This window comes from Cinclus cinclus, chromosome 5 (assembly GCF_963662255.1).
Source record: "Cinclus cinclus chromosome 5, bCinCin1.1, whole genome shotgun sequence".
In the NCBI taxonomy this organism is placed as follows: Eukaryota; Metazoa; Chordata; class Aves; order Passeriformes; family Cinclidae; genus Cinclus; species Cinclus cinclus.
In genome coordinates this window covers 57,622,333-57,637,286 of record NC_085050.1, presented here as the reverse complement: position 1 = coordinate 57,637,286, position 14,954 = coordinate 57,622,333, and the positions used below count along the sequence as shown (strand labels likewise).

Here is a 14,954-nt window from a genome sequence, read left to right as displayed (position 1 = left end):
CCAAATCCCTCTGCTTCCTCTACACCAAAATCCTTCTCCTCCTCTCCCGTGGTTTTCAGTACAGGTGACTGATAAATCGTGTTTCATAGCACAGCGAGCACATCTGGGAAGGGAGGAAAAATCCAACGTGTCGTGTTTCTTTAGCCTGCTGGGCAAGACTTTGGGGAGACAAGCTCAAAAAATGTGCAGTCCTGGAGGTCAGGTTCCTGCTTTGGGCACTGGAGAAAGACAGACCTGGATACAGCCTTCCTGCATGTGCTGCCATATGGCAGGAGGGGGAAGGCAGGGACGATAGGAGATCTTTAACAGTTTAATTATCATGGCACATATGAAATATTTCTCAGGTTTTTTAGTTGTTCTTCCTTCCCAGCCTTTATACCAGGCTCTTGTACCACAGCGTAGATTTTGGGATGTGCACTGCAGGTTGCAGAGCATCACTGGAGCCAAGGTGCTGTTAAATCAAATGTTTTGAGTGTTTAGCAGAAGGATGAGGTTCATCTGAATACACAAATTATGATGATCGAACATCAAATCGAGGAATCTTGGTGTGACTTGAAGAAGCTCATTCACTTCTGACTTCAGCTGGAGCATGAGTTTCTGAGTCATAAATACTCCTTGGAAAATATATATCTGCCATTAGTGAAAAGCTTCCAGTTGTTTTGCCTGGTAAAATACTCAGGTTTTAACCCATTCCTTTGGCGATATTTTTGATCCTTATTTTCTCCTGCAGCTCAAACCTAGCCTTGGTCCTCTCAGGTAATGGCTGTCACATGAGGGACAGCTTGGTCGTCAGAAAGGGTTGTTTAGATTTCCTTCCTCTTGTGGCTAGGGCTGTTTGTTGTGACAAATTAAAAACAGGAATAGTACTACCTCAGAAAAGTCTGGGCCAACCTCTGCTCACGCAGGCACGCTGCCAGATGCTGCTTTTGGATTTGCATTTACTCTAAAACATGAGATACATGTGTGACAGGGACTTAGCCAAACATCTTCCCAGTCTACCCTTTTCCCTGCATTCTTCACTGAAATTCCTTCCTCACATCCAAGGTCTTTGCATTTGGCATCTGCCTTGACCGAGCATGAAGTCTGCTTTAGTACTGAGAAATTCAGCTGTATCCAGTTGAGGCTGCTGGTGTTGGTACCCTCTGTTTTCAGCAGGCAGATGTGACCAGGAGCCAGCTGTCCCTCATGGAAACCACACTGCAGGTACCCTACTTTCTCCTGCTGCAGTGGCTTTAAGCTGGCTGTAGTTAGTTCCCAGTATGCAATACAAGAGGCAAAATGACAAGAGTAGAGATAATGTAGTCAGAGTTCCTATTGGAAAAGAGGGTTTTCTTGTGTTCAGAAGCATCCACAGCTTTGAGGGAAGGACAGGGAAATGACCGTGGGAGTGAGGGAAGAAGAGGGAGCACGTGAGTTGCTGCTACCATAAGGAGTTAAAAGGGCATTGAGAGATGAAAGAGAGATGTACAGATGAAAGAGAGACATTCCATAAAAGGCCATGAATAAATGAAGCAGTGGACAGAATCCGTGCTAACTCTGACATGTCTGATGAAGAGAATGGCTTTATAAAAGCTTTATTTAAAAAGAAAGCTTTTAATGCAAAATGGAAATGGGTGGGCAGTGAGGGAATGGTGTTTTGTAAATGAAAGGCAGAAAAAAAGGCTGCCAGGAGAAGTCTGAATATATGCAGAGTAATAGGTCTGAATTAAATTTGTTTAATGGCATGTCAAAAGAGTTTGTTAACAAGCCCACCAGCTTTATAATTTCTCTTTTCATATGTTTTCATATGTGCCTACATATTATGGAATTCAAAAAGACTCATGAGGGGAGCAAAAAGGACCAGAAAAAAAATTAACTAGCTTTGAAAATTAAAGAGAATGAGAGTGATGATCCTAGAAGCTGCAATCCAACAAAGTGAATGCAGTCTTTTGCTAGATAATAAATTGATTTTTTTAAAAATTCTGATAACATTTACAGAATTGCATAAATGTGCCCTAAAAGTAATGTTGTATTGTATAGATCATATTATCACAGACAAACTGGAGTGCTTTTAAATTTTTTTCCCGGTTACATGGAAAAAAAAAAAGCCATGTTATGTAAAGAATATTTTGACTGTAGAGATATTAGTAAAATTGTCATTATGCTTTCCAAGACTTTTTCTCAGAATATTTATTTTGCATGCATAGTATGTGTCCATCCTATTGTTATTAGAAAAAAAAAAAAAAAAAAAGGTAAAAGTGTGTGAAGAGCTGAAATCAAAGGCTCAGGAATGTATGTGTGGTTTCGTGGGTATTAACTAATTGATAAGCCAAGAAAATGGACTAATGGATGAGGGATTAAATCCATGGAGGTGCCTGCATTCAGAGCTGCAGACAAGAAAGGGTGTAGGAGAGGCAGTACCTGGGAACATGGGTCATCAGAGATACCAGCACGAAATTAAATTAAATCCTCTGCTTGAAATGCTGACTAGGTTGTCTAAAAAGGATCTTGGGAACTGGTGAACCTGTGGAAGACAAAAGAATGCTAAAAGAGGCTGGAAAATGGGTGGAAATCTGAGTAATCTGACATGACAGGAAAAAAATGTGTTGCAGTGATCTCCTCTGGATAAGGACAGCAAAGAAAGGGGACTCTCATCCCTTGAGAACAAAGAGTCTGAAGCATGTTTGTTTAAAAAAATATGTGTTCTGGTGGCTTCTCACTGCTGCTGCTGGATCTGAGTCAGGTGTGGGGCAGAACTGCAATTCAGGTGTACGACTGTCCATACCCACCATGGGCACTGAGCAAAGGAGCAGCAGAGAAAAGGGAGAGCCATCCATTCAGGCGAATGTGGATATTTATCTTCATGGCATCACCAGAGCATTAGGAGAAAAGTCATCAAATGTTTCAAAAAGTCTTATTTTTAGCCTGGTAAATGTTGGTGGGTGGGGTTTTTTTTGTTTGTTTGGTTGGTTTTTTATTTTCTTTCTTTGCTTTTTGGGGTTTGAATCATTTGGTCTTTTCTCTTCAGGTTTTCTCTTTGGTATTGCACTGTAAAATCTCAGGTAGAATATGAGCAGGGCCAGGCAGAAAAGTCTTCCATGTGCACGCATGACAACAGGCATTGTACTCTAGAAAAATCTAATGACACCAGCACTGAAAATTTGGCCATGATAAGGAGGGAAGCCTGCCCTCTCAGGTGCTGCAAACAGTGGGCATGCTTCCAGAAAGGATCAGGAGGAAGTGGTTTTAATAGATAAACAGATGAGAGTTTTTTTTATTGCTCCTTTCCTTGGTTAGTCCATGCATTTGCAGATTTTTTCTGTAGTTTTATATCATTGCATCTGTAGATTACTAAATCACTTAGGGGCAGATTTTTGAAGATGTGTGGATGTTTATTTTCTGTCTATGAGCATCCCTTAGGCCAAGCTATTGTGTTTCCTTCAGTCTTCACAAAACATTATCTTTGTTCTTCTGAGTTATTGGCTTTATAAAATATGTTGCATCTCTCATGTGTCAGACCTGAAAATAATGGCCAGTCAAGCACTTTTTCTAATTCACAAATATCTTTCTCATTTCCTCTACCTGAGGAAGGCATGTCACCATATAGACTTCCAAGGTCATATCCATATTGTTCTACCAAACATGTTTTGTTGTTTGTTTTTTTTTCTCCATGTTGTCACAGCACATGCAGGTGGCCTGGCTGCTGTGAAGACTGCTGGTTTGTGGCTACCTGTGCCACACCTGCTGTTTGCCCTGTCTCACCTGAGATGGCGTTGATATTTAGGCAGTGTTGGCCAGACCTGCATCGCTGTGTTGTGATGCCAGAAAAGCAGGTCAGGGATGTTTCACAGCTGTCCTCCAGCATTAGCCCTCAAAGGGAGCCATGGGCACAGAGCCTCTCCAGGAAGGAGGGATAAAGGAAATGGAACACAACCTGAGCTAGTAGGTAGAAAATTGCCAACTTCATCAAACATTACTTTGATGATTACACTTGATTGCTGCTTACTTTTTTACCTGAGAGCTGGCTGCAGAAAGAGCAGATGGTTATAGGCAGGGTGGGATTGGGAGAAGGCCATGCAAGCTGTTCTGATGCCAGGCACGCTCAACTTCCCATCAGCAACAGAGACATCTTGACCTTTGGTATTTTGTCAGAAGTCTTCTTTCTTTTTCCTGCACTACTGTCAGCTCAGACTCAATGTGCAGAGAAAACAGCTGAAGGATTGGCGAGACAGGTGTGGAGTGTTGGAGTGTTTCTGCCTTTTATTTTATTTTTTGTCTAAGGCACTCACATCCATCTTTTAAAGTGCTTTTCTACAGCAGCTGGAACTGAAGAGAGGAAGACAGGAGTCCCTCATTCCTAGGGCTTGCAGTAAGCATCTGACACTGCAAAACTCACTCCACAAGGATTGGGAATCTTCCTCGCTTGGGAAAGCTCATTCTGTCAGTCTCTGGGATCTACTTCAGCTGTACCAGTGATATCAGTCTCAAAATCTTTCATAGGTCCATTGGGTAAAATTTTGGTGTTTAACTGAGTGAGTGGCAGCACTTTTAATGCCATTATAGCCAAGAAGACCATGTGGTTGTGTGCCAGTCCCATTGCCTCCCTTGCCTTGACTTGTCTCAAAGGTCAGCAATAGTAAAACCAAACCAAAAATGTACAGGCATTGATAATAGAACCAAAGCAAAAATGTGATTCTATTGATTATAAAGATTTATAAGATAACATTGGACACCCTTTGTTTCTCCAGTGTGAACGCACTGATGATTCTGAAGAACAAGTGAGCTGGCATCCATGCCCAGAAAATGAATCACAACAATTGTTTGCATTGCTTTTTTTGGAGAAGGAATAAAACCCAGAGTTTGATTTATTAGCATTGGAAGAAGAGTGCAGTCTAACAGAAGTCTGTTTTTTTAGTAGTAGTATGTTGTAGTAGTAGTAGCAGAAGTTTGATTTTTTTTTTAAGTACTGTGTTTTGCATCAGCAGCAAATAGATAAAAGCTTTCTGCAACTTGTTTCATTTATCACTAGAGAGCACTTGATACTGCTTCCTCCATATAAAGTAAAAGCCTTAATAAAGCAATAATAAGCTTCCATAGTTATTACTGAATTGCAATGAATGTCTAAACAAACAGATGTTTTTTAGTCTTTTACATAATGTGGATGTATCTTCTTTACTCCAGCCTAGCTCTTTGAGCTTCCCGAATCATTCTCTTATTGGTTTGCTCCCAGGAAGACCACGTGATTTAAAAAAAAAAAAAAAAAAAAAAAAAAAACAACAAAAAAACACACACACAACAATCATGTGTCAGCAGTGTGCCCATAGCAAGTCCAGCAAAGGACCATAATGATGATAAAGGGATTGAAGCATCTCTTTGTGGGGATGGGCTGAAAAGCTGTGAGTATCCAGCCTGGATCAGATCATCCAAGTGATCTCACTGATGTGTATAAGTACATGATGACAGGGAATAAAGAAGATGGAACCAGGCTTTTCTTACAGGCAGGTAGTAGAAATGCTTTTCTATTTTTTTTTTTTTTTCCTATGAGGGTGACTAAGCACTGGTACAGATTGCCCAAAGAGATTGTGGAGTCTCCATCCTTAGAGATATTGAAAATGAGATTGGACACTCGCTATGGGCTTTTGCTGCCCTTGAGCTGGGCTAGGTGATTTCCAGAGTCTCCTGCCAAGCTCAGCTATTTTACATTTCAGTGGTATCTTTGATGCAGCAAATGGGGAGACTGTTCTGTGGTTATAAGGGCACTGATCATCCTGCACATTGAGCAGCTTGGAGTGAGAGCAGACTGTCTGTTTCTGCTGCAGAACCGAGCAGCTATTAAATGATGACTTTTGCTCACTAATGACTTCAAATGGGTTTTTAACATGTAAACGAGAAGAGGAAAGCAGAGTAACTTGTTTTTTGCTGTGGGTTTGCCTGGAGCAGATTTCCCATGTTAAAGCACTTAAAAGCAAATACAGAATTTATGATGTGTCAGTAGGTTTTAAACCTGAATTACGTCCAGTTGTTGTAATGGCTAATAATGCAAATTATCTGAGTCATCCTCAGTGCAAAGCAGTAAATATAACCTGCACATTCAGACACACTTCTTTTTTTTTTTTCCTCTCCCCTCTCTCATTAATATTTTATCTCCCTGAAGAGATGTTTTCAAGATATTATGTGCACCAGCATACTGTGCTTGTGGTATTCCTGGATGTCATTACAAAGAAGCCTGAAGAGTGTACCGCTGCTCCTCTGCCTGTGACGCTAGCTTGGAAATTGCTTGGAGCAACAACAGCAAGTGTCAACAGGGAGCTGTATTAATTATTTGGAATGTGTCTCTTAAGAGGAATCAACTGCTTTTATTGCAGAACGAATATTACTTGAAATGGGAAGGTTACTCTAACTGTTATCATAATCTATGTGTCATTAACTTTCCATGTTTAGACGAAGAGATTAACAACCCTGTAAATTGGTACAGTAAATAGATGAATTATAAAAAACTGTTTTTATTATAAATAGAAGTTTCTCGATATAGCTACCTCCAAAGCGCTGGAGAAAGATTGAGTCTTTAGCAACTGAGAAATGCATGATGGTGTTGGGAGCCAAAAAATCTTCCACTCATGTGAAAGCAGTACTGAGCTCTCAAAAATGATATGTGTATCTCCTGCAGGTGGGACAAACAGGTGGGATTGTGCTTCCTACCATGCTTCCTTCTTCAAAAATGGCTGTGGCATAGGAATGCTTGTTTTCCTCTGAAAGTGAGATTAACAGATTGAATGGGCTGGTGTGAAATTGAGTTCTCTTCCATAGCCTATATATATAGTGAGAGAACGAGAGAGAACAAGTTTCAAGAGAACATAGTGTAAAATATATGGAGTATTGGTAAAGCAGGTGCAGCTAAAGTTCACCAGAATACCTGTGTCTGCAAGGAAAAAGTGAGAGATGGAAATGGTTTCAGCTTGTCACCAGGTGCCTCCACAAAATGGAAGTTCATTGTGAAAAACACACAGAACAAAATATATGCAAACCTTTTTTTGATCCAAATGCTGTGTATTTGACTATAGCCCTGACAGATCTCTGTAGGCAACAGCAGAACTAAACCACTTATTTGTCCACAGGGCAGGCTCACCATGGGCAGGTTTCCTACATTGCCCCACCGATCCACCTGGATTCGGATCTGGAGAGACCGCCATCCAAGGGTGAGTCAGTGGGACAGTCTCCATTCACTTGCATTCCAAACCAGCCACAGGCCTGGGTGGATATCACTCACTTGATCACTGAGCCTCCGTGGCCAAGCTGTCACCCTCCATCCGAGGACACTCTGGGGAGAAAATTAATCCCTGCAGGGGAGGTGACCGTGTCCCATGTGTCCCATTACATAGCTTTGAAGATCCCATCACTTCACAGGGTGGTTTGCTCTCCCCATTAGTTGACTCCAGCAGGGACAGGTACACCTTAGGTCCTGTCCTGTGTCTTGCACCTTTCCTTCCTAATGGCAGTGCAAAGGCACAGGGAGCTGATGGCAGAACGCAAAAGGGAGATTTCAGCTGCCCCTCAGGTGAGTAAAGGATACAGAATGTTTTATGGTTCAAGCCTGGATTCAGTCCTCATTGCTGTGGCTTGAGGGGTTTTGTTCTAGACTTGGTGAGGAGATGTTCATTAGAGAGGATGACTCAGATTTTAGGTGGGCTAATTATCTTTGGGAGCGATGCTAGTAGCTAATATGTACAGAGTAAGTCCAGAATAGCCCTGCTAAGACAGGTTCCTGTCTTGAATGGTGCAAACAGAGCAATATGAATGCAAGCCCCTGCTTTCTCTGCCTCGTTTAGAGGATCCTTCCCTAGTGAGCCCCCAGTGTTTGCCCCTAAGGCCTGGGGAAATAAGCTTGTCCCCAAAGCAAGCATATTGGTGGTGCAAACTTCTTACACCTCCCTTTGCTCCTTTTGGTTAGGCTAGTCAATATTCAGGTATGATATCGAAGTAAATATCTATTCTTGTTGGAATAGATAATAGCAAAGCAAAAATCATACAGAAATATGAAGGGATTTCTTGGTCAATTCTGCAAGTTTATATGAACATCAAACCCGGGGAATGTTGTGGAAGAAGAGAAGGGGAGGAAGAGGACAAAGTGTAATAGCATGGAGATATTCTGTACCTTAGGTTTGTGTTTTTTCCCCTTTTCCCACTTTTCAAAAGGTGCTACAGTGGCAGAAAGAGTACCAAATTGACCTGTGCTGATTGTCACCATTCTGCCATAGCCCTGTAAGGCTGTTGGTGTGTGTTTGTGCCTGCACATGTTTCTCTAACTGCTCTTAATTGAAAAATGTGAGGTGGAGCCATGTGCTGGGTGGTGTGAGGATGTCAGATTCACAGTCCTCTATCCAAATCTGGTCTTCCCATTAGTCAGGCTGGTTGTGTGCAGTCTCCTGGCAGTCCACAACCTCCATTCAGCTTTAAGTGAAGTACCCTGGGATTCAACATGTGCATTTTAGATCGTCAGCTTCTTCTAAGTCATTTGAAAACCTCCAGTTCTGTGGTAAAATTTACTACCTTTCTTTTATAGCACAGCGCTCTAGTGAGGCAGAGACAGTTATGACTTGCAGGACCTTCTTGCTCTAGTCTGTCACTGAGGTGATGAATCAGAGCTTACTTAGAATAGGTCAATGTAAATTCTTGCCTTGGCATCTAAACGGACTATGGAAGATTGAAGGATGCCAGAACAGCAGCAGAAAGAGAACCTGTGTCTTGCTTTCTCCAAGCTGAAAGAGCTAAAGACTAACAAAAGTTCAGTGATCTGCCCTTCGTGAGGGCAGAGCTACCTCAGCAAGATAAATGGCAGTGCCACCAGGAGCAGGGCAAAGTGGGTCAGGCAGAACAGTTGCAGTGCTTGCAGCAAGGATAAAATAGAGTTTATTCAACATGAACTGCTGCACTGATGTCTTTCACCAGGGCCTCCACCCCCCTAGTTGAGAGATCTTGAAGAAGCTGTTCATGGTGCAAGGATTGGTATTGCTGCTGCTGTGTGTTTGTAAAAGGACTTAAAGACTCTTGTGTAACTTAATAGGAGAGGGCCGGAGAGAAAGTCAGGTCTGGAGGCACCAATCTGTTAGCTGGTGATTAGGGTCTGTTAAAAACATAGCAATTGGTACTGTCTCTTGGGGGAAGAGCAAGGCTTTCCTCTGGCCCTGGGTTGTGGCATGTGTAGCTCTGCTGCCTCATTTCTAGCCTCAGCATCCAAAATCCATTAGGGTATTTTAAGAAGTCCCGTTCCCACCCCCACCCCCCCCCCAAGTATATTAGGCTTATGATTCCTTTTTGTTTGTCTACCTTTTTGGAGACCTTAGGACATGCTTTGGTCATGTTCCAAGCTTCATCCCGTAACCAAAAGAGCTGTTTTAAACAAAGGAGTCAAAAGCACCTGTCCTTAAGCTTGTGTTCCTCCACATTTCCTGTAGCTGGATCTCTAGAATCAGAGCAGCATTATGACAGCATAAACCACTAATGCTTCTGGCTACTCCTTCAATGCTCTTTATTTCCCCTCCATGCTTCCCCTTGCACTAAGCTGAACACCGGGTGCAGGCCAACCTTGCACTTAGAGTGGCAAAAAGAAGCAGCCACCATGCAGTTTTAATTGTAATAAATAGAAATAGAACCTGGGTAGTATGCTTTAAGAGAAGCATATTTATTTCCTTCCTGAAATATCAAAAAAAGATACAGCTTTTAGTGCCCCTGTGGGTCTATGCAGTTGCAATTCTCAGCTGACAGATTTATTTGTAACTGCCTCTTCCTTCTCCTTTTTAAAAATGTTATCACTGGTGACATTTACACACATTGTTTATGCATGCAGGGGACTTTTACCTGCCTTTCAGAGTCTTGATGCTGGTGGTGAATAGAGTATAAACTGCAGTAGTTTACTAGTACATTAGTGTCACTGTGCATTACAGGGTAATTACTCTGAGCCACTGCTCTGTGCAGCCACCCAGTAATGACACTGCACATCACTGAATAGAAATGAAGCCTTGAATCAGCATTTTTCATCAAGACACTCCTTAGTCCCCACCCGCTTTTTAATTCGAGGCTGTTGTAAAATTAGTTCCATATATGCAGTGCTGTTAACTGCTGTTTTTACACCTCCTTTCAGTCCAACAATTTGGATGTCACTACGTGATTTTTATGCAAGTGTTTACACCTTCTTTGTACAGAGTAATTCCAGGCATAGCTGAGACCTCAGCTTGTGGTATCTTAGACTGAAGATTAAGCCTGTGTTTAAAAATGGTTACTAACAATAGCAAGGAGTTTCATAGATGAGAGTGACACTGATACTCTGGCTTAGAAAGGGATTTTATAGAATTATCATATATAGCAATAAATTAAATAAAACATTTATGCTCAAATTCTGCCAGGTACTAAAACACAACAAAGAAGTGAATTAAGCACACCAAATATTTGCACTGAAACTAATTATAAAGCTGTGTAGAAACAGATCTTAACGTATATGTGGAATTACATTAAACTTGAAATGTATGCCTGGCATTTAAAGCTAGGCAGCCTGAGAAACTCTCCTGCCCTGTTGAGCTGATGTTTTCTAAAGGTTTACTTCTCAATTGGAGTCCAGAGAGTAGTTATCTTGGAGATTGATATACTTGAAGTCAGTACACTTCCTAAGCATGAACTGATAAGCAAAACTCTGTACTGGTCCCCAATTCCATAAATAAATAGCAAATAAAGGAGGCACGGGAAATTCTTGCCCTTCTGTGCAGATTTCTCTAACTAGGGAGATTGTTATGGCACCATCTTAAGGCACTGTGGGAGGTCTTCCTGTAAACCTCAGTTATCAGGTTCATATTCCATAAATGCAGAATCTGGCCTTAGTCCTTAGCACGTCAGGGAGCCAGAGGTTTTGCTGAGTTTGCACCTTTTTCATCTTAGTGGAAGATGTCCCTTTGTGCTTTCCTTCTTCAAAACCTGGATCTATTCTGCCGTTTTTCCCCTCCTTTGCATTTGCAGTCTCAGAAAGAGAACCTTTCCTGAACAGCAGAAGCACAGTGAAATCTTAGAACCAAAAATAGAGTAGGCTTTTTGTAAGTGTGCATTCTGGGTCTTACTTATTTTTTCCCTCTCAGAGGTCCCAAGAGCGTCGATGGCTTTGCAGATGATGTAGGGGGATCTGACAGCTGGGCTTATTGCACAGCCCCAGTCCTCCTTCCCAGGTCCAGAGAAAGGGGAGTGCTGGGCAGCGAGGCCCAGTGGCATTCCTTGCTTTGATTCAAGCTGACACATGGGGTCATGTATCTCATGCTCACCAGGCTCTGAGACACCAGCTTGCCTGCCCCTCCCTCCCCAGGTCCAGCACTATGAGAGAAGTGCTGTTCAGGACTCTGCTGTGAGCCAACAGTGGCCAGGCACCTTCTGTTTCCAGGCTTTTTCATTTTCTGCTGGAGTCTCCCTGGGGAAGGCATTCTCTCTGCTCAGGAGTCCTTTACAGCGTCCCTCTGCTGCTCTCAGAGGTCCTGCTTTTGCTCATCCTGCTCCTTCTGAGTTGGCTATATGTTTCCAGCTCCTTAAGGCAATATTATTTTCCTCACATCATTCAGGTGGAAGAGTCCAGGGGAAAGACTAATTTGATGCCTTTGAGCCGAGAAAGGATCATGCAGTGAATGCTATTTGAGGTCTCCTGTGCTCATCACCCTCATTCCCTTTTCCCTATGCAATTCTGGGATGCCGTATTTTGTCCTGCTCTTTCTTTGTCATGTACTTTGGTTTTGCTCAGCCTTTTATTCAAGGATGACATCTCTCAGGGCTTCTCCTTTGTGTCTGCCCTGAGCCCACTAGAGCATCCCCCTCATTCTGGGTATGAGTGCTCATTGCAGCAAGCCAGTGCCATTCTGTTATCCCATGTGGCTTTTAGGAAAGCAGTGTGTAAGTAGCACGTAGGTAACTGGTATTGCACCAGTTGGGTGGAAGGAAGGTGGCTGTCACCACACCTGCACTATCAGTGGAATGGTTTTAGTGGGAGTTTTCAGCTGCCTTGTTTCAAAATCTGTTCTTGAATCTGTCTACAGAGATTTGTTTGTTGTGTTCCTTTGCTGTTTGTTTGCTTTTCATTTGAGTTCTGCTTTTGGTTTTGTTCTTTTATTTTTGTTTGTTTGTTTGTTTGTCTTTTTCCCTTGTAGTAGGCAGCCTCATTCGAGGCTGGATATCCATCTTCAACCAGGTTGACATTGCAATGGGGTGGGTTTTGGGCAGGCTGGTAGGTGTGGATGCAGGAATCTGTTGCCAGATATGGAACTTGCTTGGGTCCTGAAAATGGTGGAGGGATGGATGAGCTCTGATACAGTGCATTTCTCAGTTTTATGCAGAGCTCTCAGAAAATCTCCTGTTGTGGCTCAGGTCTGTACTGAAATGTCCACCTTTCTGGACTACACTGATGTTCCTGGGGCAGGCAGCTGCTTGGAACATGGACCATGCTCCACATTTATTAATTTCTCATAAGGTATCATGGGTGGGGCTAACTGGTATCACAACCAGAGCAGTCAGAGCTCCTGGAATTCTTGCAGCCAGCCTGTAGTTCTCCTGTTTGCTTGTTGCCATCAGTGAGGTCCTGCCTTGCATCCTGTAGCTCTCCACAGTTAGAAATTGCATGCCACTCACCGTTTTGGTTTGCATTGTGGTGCTGAACTGTTGCTCTCATTTCTCCAGAATGTGTGTTTTCACTGCAGAGGACCACCTTGGGGCATTGCTGTTTATTTATAAGATAAGAGCATTTGCTGTAGCTGAAAGCTGGAGCTAACAGAGTCTCTCAAGGAGGAGTGCTAACTCCTGTGTGCTGGTGGAAACTGTTAATATTTACACTTGAAAATATTTAAGGATTTTGGGGAATGGGGGAAAGAACAGTCTGAGTGATATTTAGCACCTTTTCCATTATTCTTAGTTATCTGGAAAAAAAAAGTTTAAAAGGGCACTTTGTAAGAAGCTTTTTTTAAACAGCCAGCTACTGCCTTGTAAAGGAGATTTGCTATGGAGATCAGCCTGAGCTGTGATTTAAAGATGCCTTGAACTGTTACTCTTTGTAGGCTGTTTCAAGCCACTGTATGGCCTGATAAGCTCAAAATGGATGTGGATGTGCACCCAGGAGATTCTTTTGACAGTGGCTTTCGTTTTCCGCTGCACTGAGTTTTGCCACTCGCCATCAGTGGTGGAAGTTTTCACCCACCTGACAGTGGCAACAGCTGGAAAGTAGAGTCAGCTGTAGTGGAGCACCCTCAAGCATTACTAATTTAAAGTGAATGTCCTATTACCAGCTTGAAACAAAGCTGTTGAACCAGTTCAATGTGAAAAAAAAGTGTAGTACTGCATACAGCATCAGACCCTTCTCAAACTTCGTTTTTTTCTTTTTCTGCCAGACTAATTTTTGGCTACACTTCTCTTCCTGAAATATTTATAGGGCAAATAACTGCTTTAAATGAGCAGATGGGGGAGACATAAGACAAGCTGTTAAATTAATAAACATGTGTGGTGCTTTATCAGTAAGGGAGCCCATTTTGGCATTTCTTCTGGATGATTTGTATGGCCTATCACCATTGCACCTGGTGCAGGGACAAGAAATGGGCACTTAATAACCAAACAATGTGCAAACTCCTTCCATTATAACTTCATTATGTCAGATATAATCGTCTATAACTAGATGTCAAATGCATAATTTATGTCCAGCTCCCCTGTGGAATAGTGGGCATATGAATGAATGGCCCCATTAATGGGAAGGAGCTTTTACTGTAACTTTTCCCCTCCTGGTACATGGTCCATTTTGTCATCTGGTATTAATTCTGAGTCATTTCAGTGCTGCAGAAAAATGCCTGTTATATTTATATTTGTGTAATGGGAGAAGATGGCAAATAAATTATATGAGAGATCAAATTTTGGGTTCACTGATTTCTTAAGCCATATGCCTGTGTGAAAGAGACTAGAATTGGTCTGCAGTGCTTTGATTGGGATGCATAACTAGCCTGCATTTTACACATCCAGAGATGTTAAAAAGGCACATAATGTGAGGTAGCACTTCCTGTGGGAGCCCTCTGCCACAAGGAGCTTAGCCCCTGGAAAGCCAGGATTTGCCACTGCAGCCGTGCTGCTGGCATCCTTTGGTGTGTCTTGTGTCCATCTCCTGTACTGTGTCATGTGGGGCATATCTAGAGAAGGGCTTCATAATATAACTGAAGTGTGTCATCATCATCTGGAAGGATGGAGGGTATGAAAACCTGTTTTTCTAGAGGATTCCTCTGGAAACATATGGCTGTGTTGGAGGTGGGACATAGGATCCCAAAAAAATCATATTCAAAGGATCAGGTTGACAAAATTGCCTTTCACACATTTTTATTACTAATGTTACAATATATAATACTGTTAAAATGTGTTGTAGTGTGTAATGATCAGATGAAGCCCCTCTCCTATGAAGCCAGGCTGGGAGTTGGCATTGTTCAGCATGGAGAAGAGAAGGTCCCTTGGAGAACTTCCAGCACCTTCAGGGGTCCTACTAGAAAGATGGGGACAAGCATTTTAGCGGGGCTTATTGCAATAGTACAAGGGATAATGGCTTTAAACTGAAAGAGACATTAGAAAAAAAAAATTACTTGAGAGTGTGGGGAAGCACTGGCACAGGTTGCCCAGAGAAGTTGTGGATGTATCATCCCTGGTTCAAGGCCAGGTTGGAGGGGGTTTAAAGCACCCTGGTCTAGTGGAAGGTGTCCCTGCCTATAGCAGGGGGGGTGGAACCAGATGGTCTTTAAGGTCCCTTCTGACCCAAACTATTCTTTGAGTCTGTTGTTTTCTCTTGCTGTTATTTTTCGCTATATGTATTATGTATTCTCAGAAAGCAAATCACCCTTATGAAAAGAAACATTAAAAATGTAAAAAATGTTCTAGTTAATGACAAGTTAGGAACAGCAACTTCTAAAGACCTGGCCTATCCAGTGGTGTAGTCT

At 42.3% G+C, this 14,954-nt stretch overlaps 1 protein-coding gene across 17 annotated transcripts in view; it reads left to right on the top strand.

Annotated features, from left to right (window-relative positions):
- ADGRL3 (adhesion G protein-coupled receptor L3) overlaps positions 1-14,954 on the top strand; it is a 250,473-nt gene that overhangs the window by 112,611 nt on the left and 122,908 nt on the right. For all 17 annotated transcript variants that reach the window (XM_062493019.1, XM_062493032.1, XM_062493033.1 and 14 more), the window contains one exon: positions 7,095-7,175. In XM_062493019.1, the coding sequence (XP_062349003.1) occupies positions 7,095-7,175 (81 nt within the window). The remainder of the gene's footprint in view (positions 1-7,094; positions 7,176-14,954) is intronic.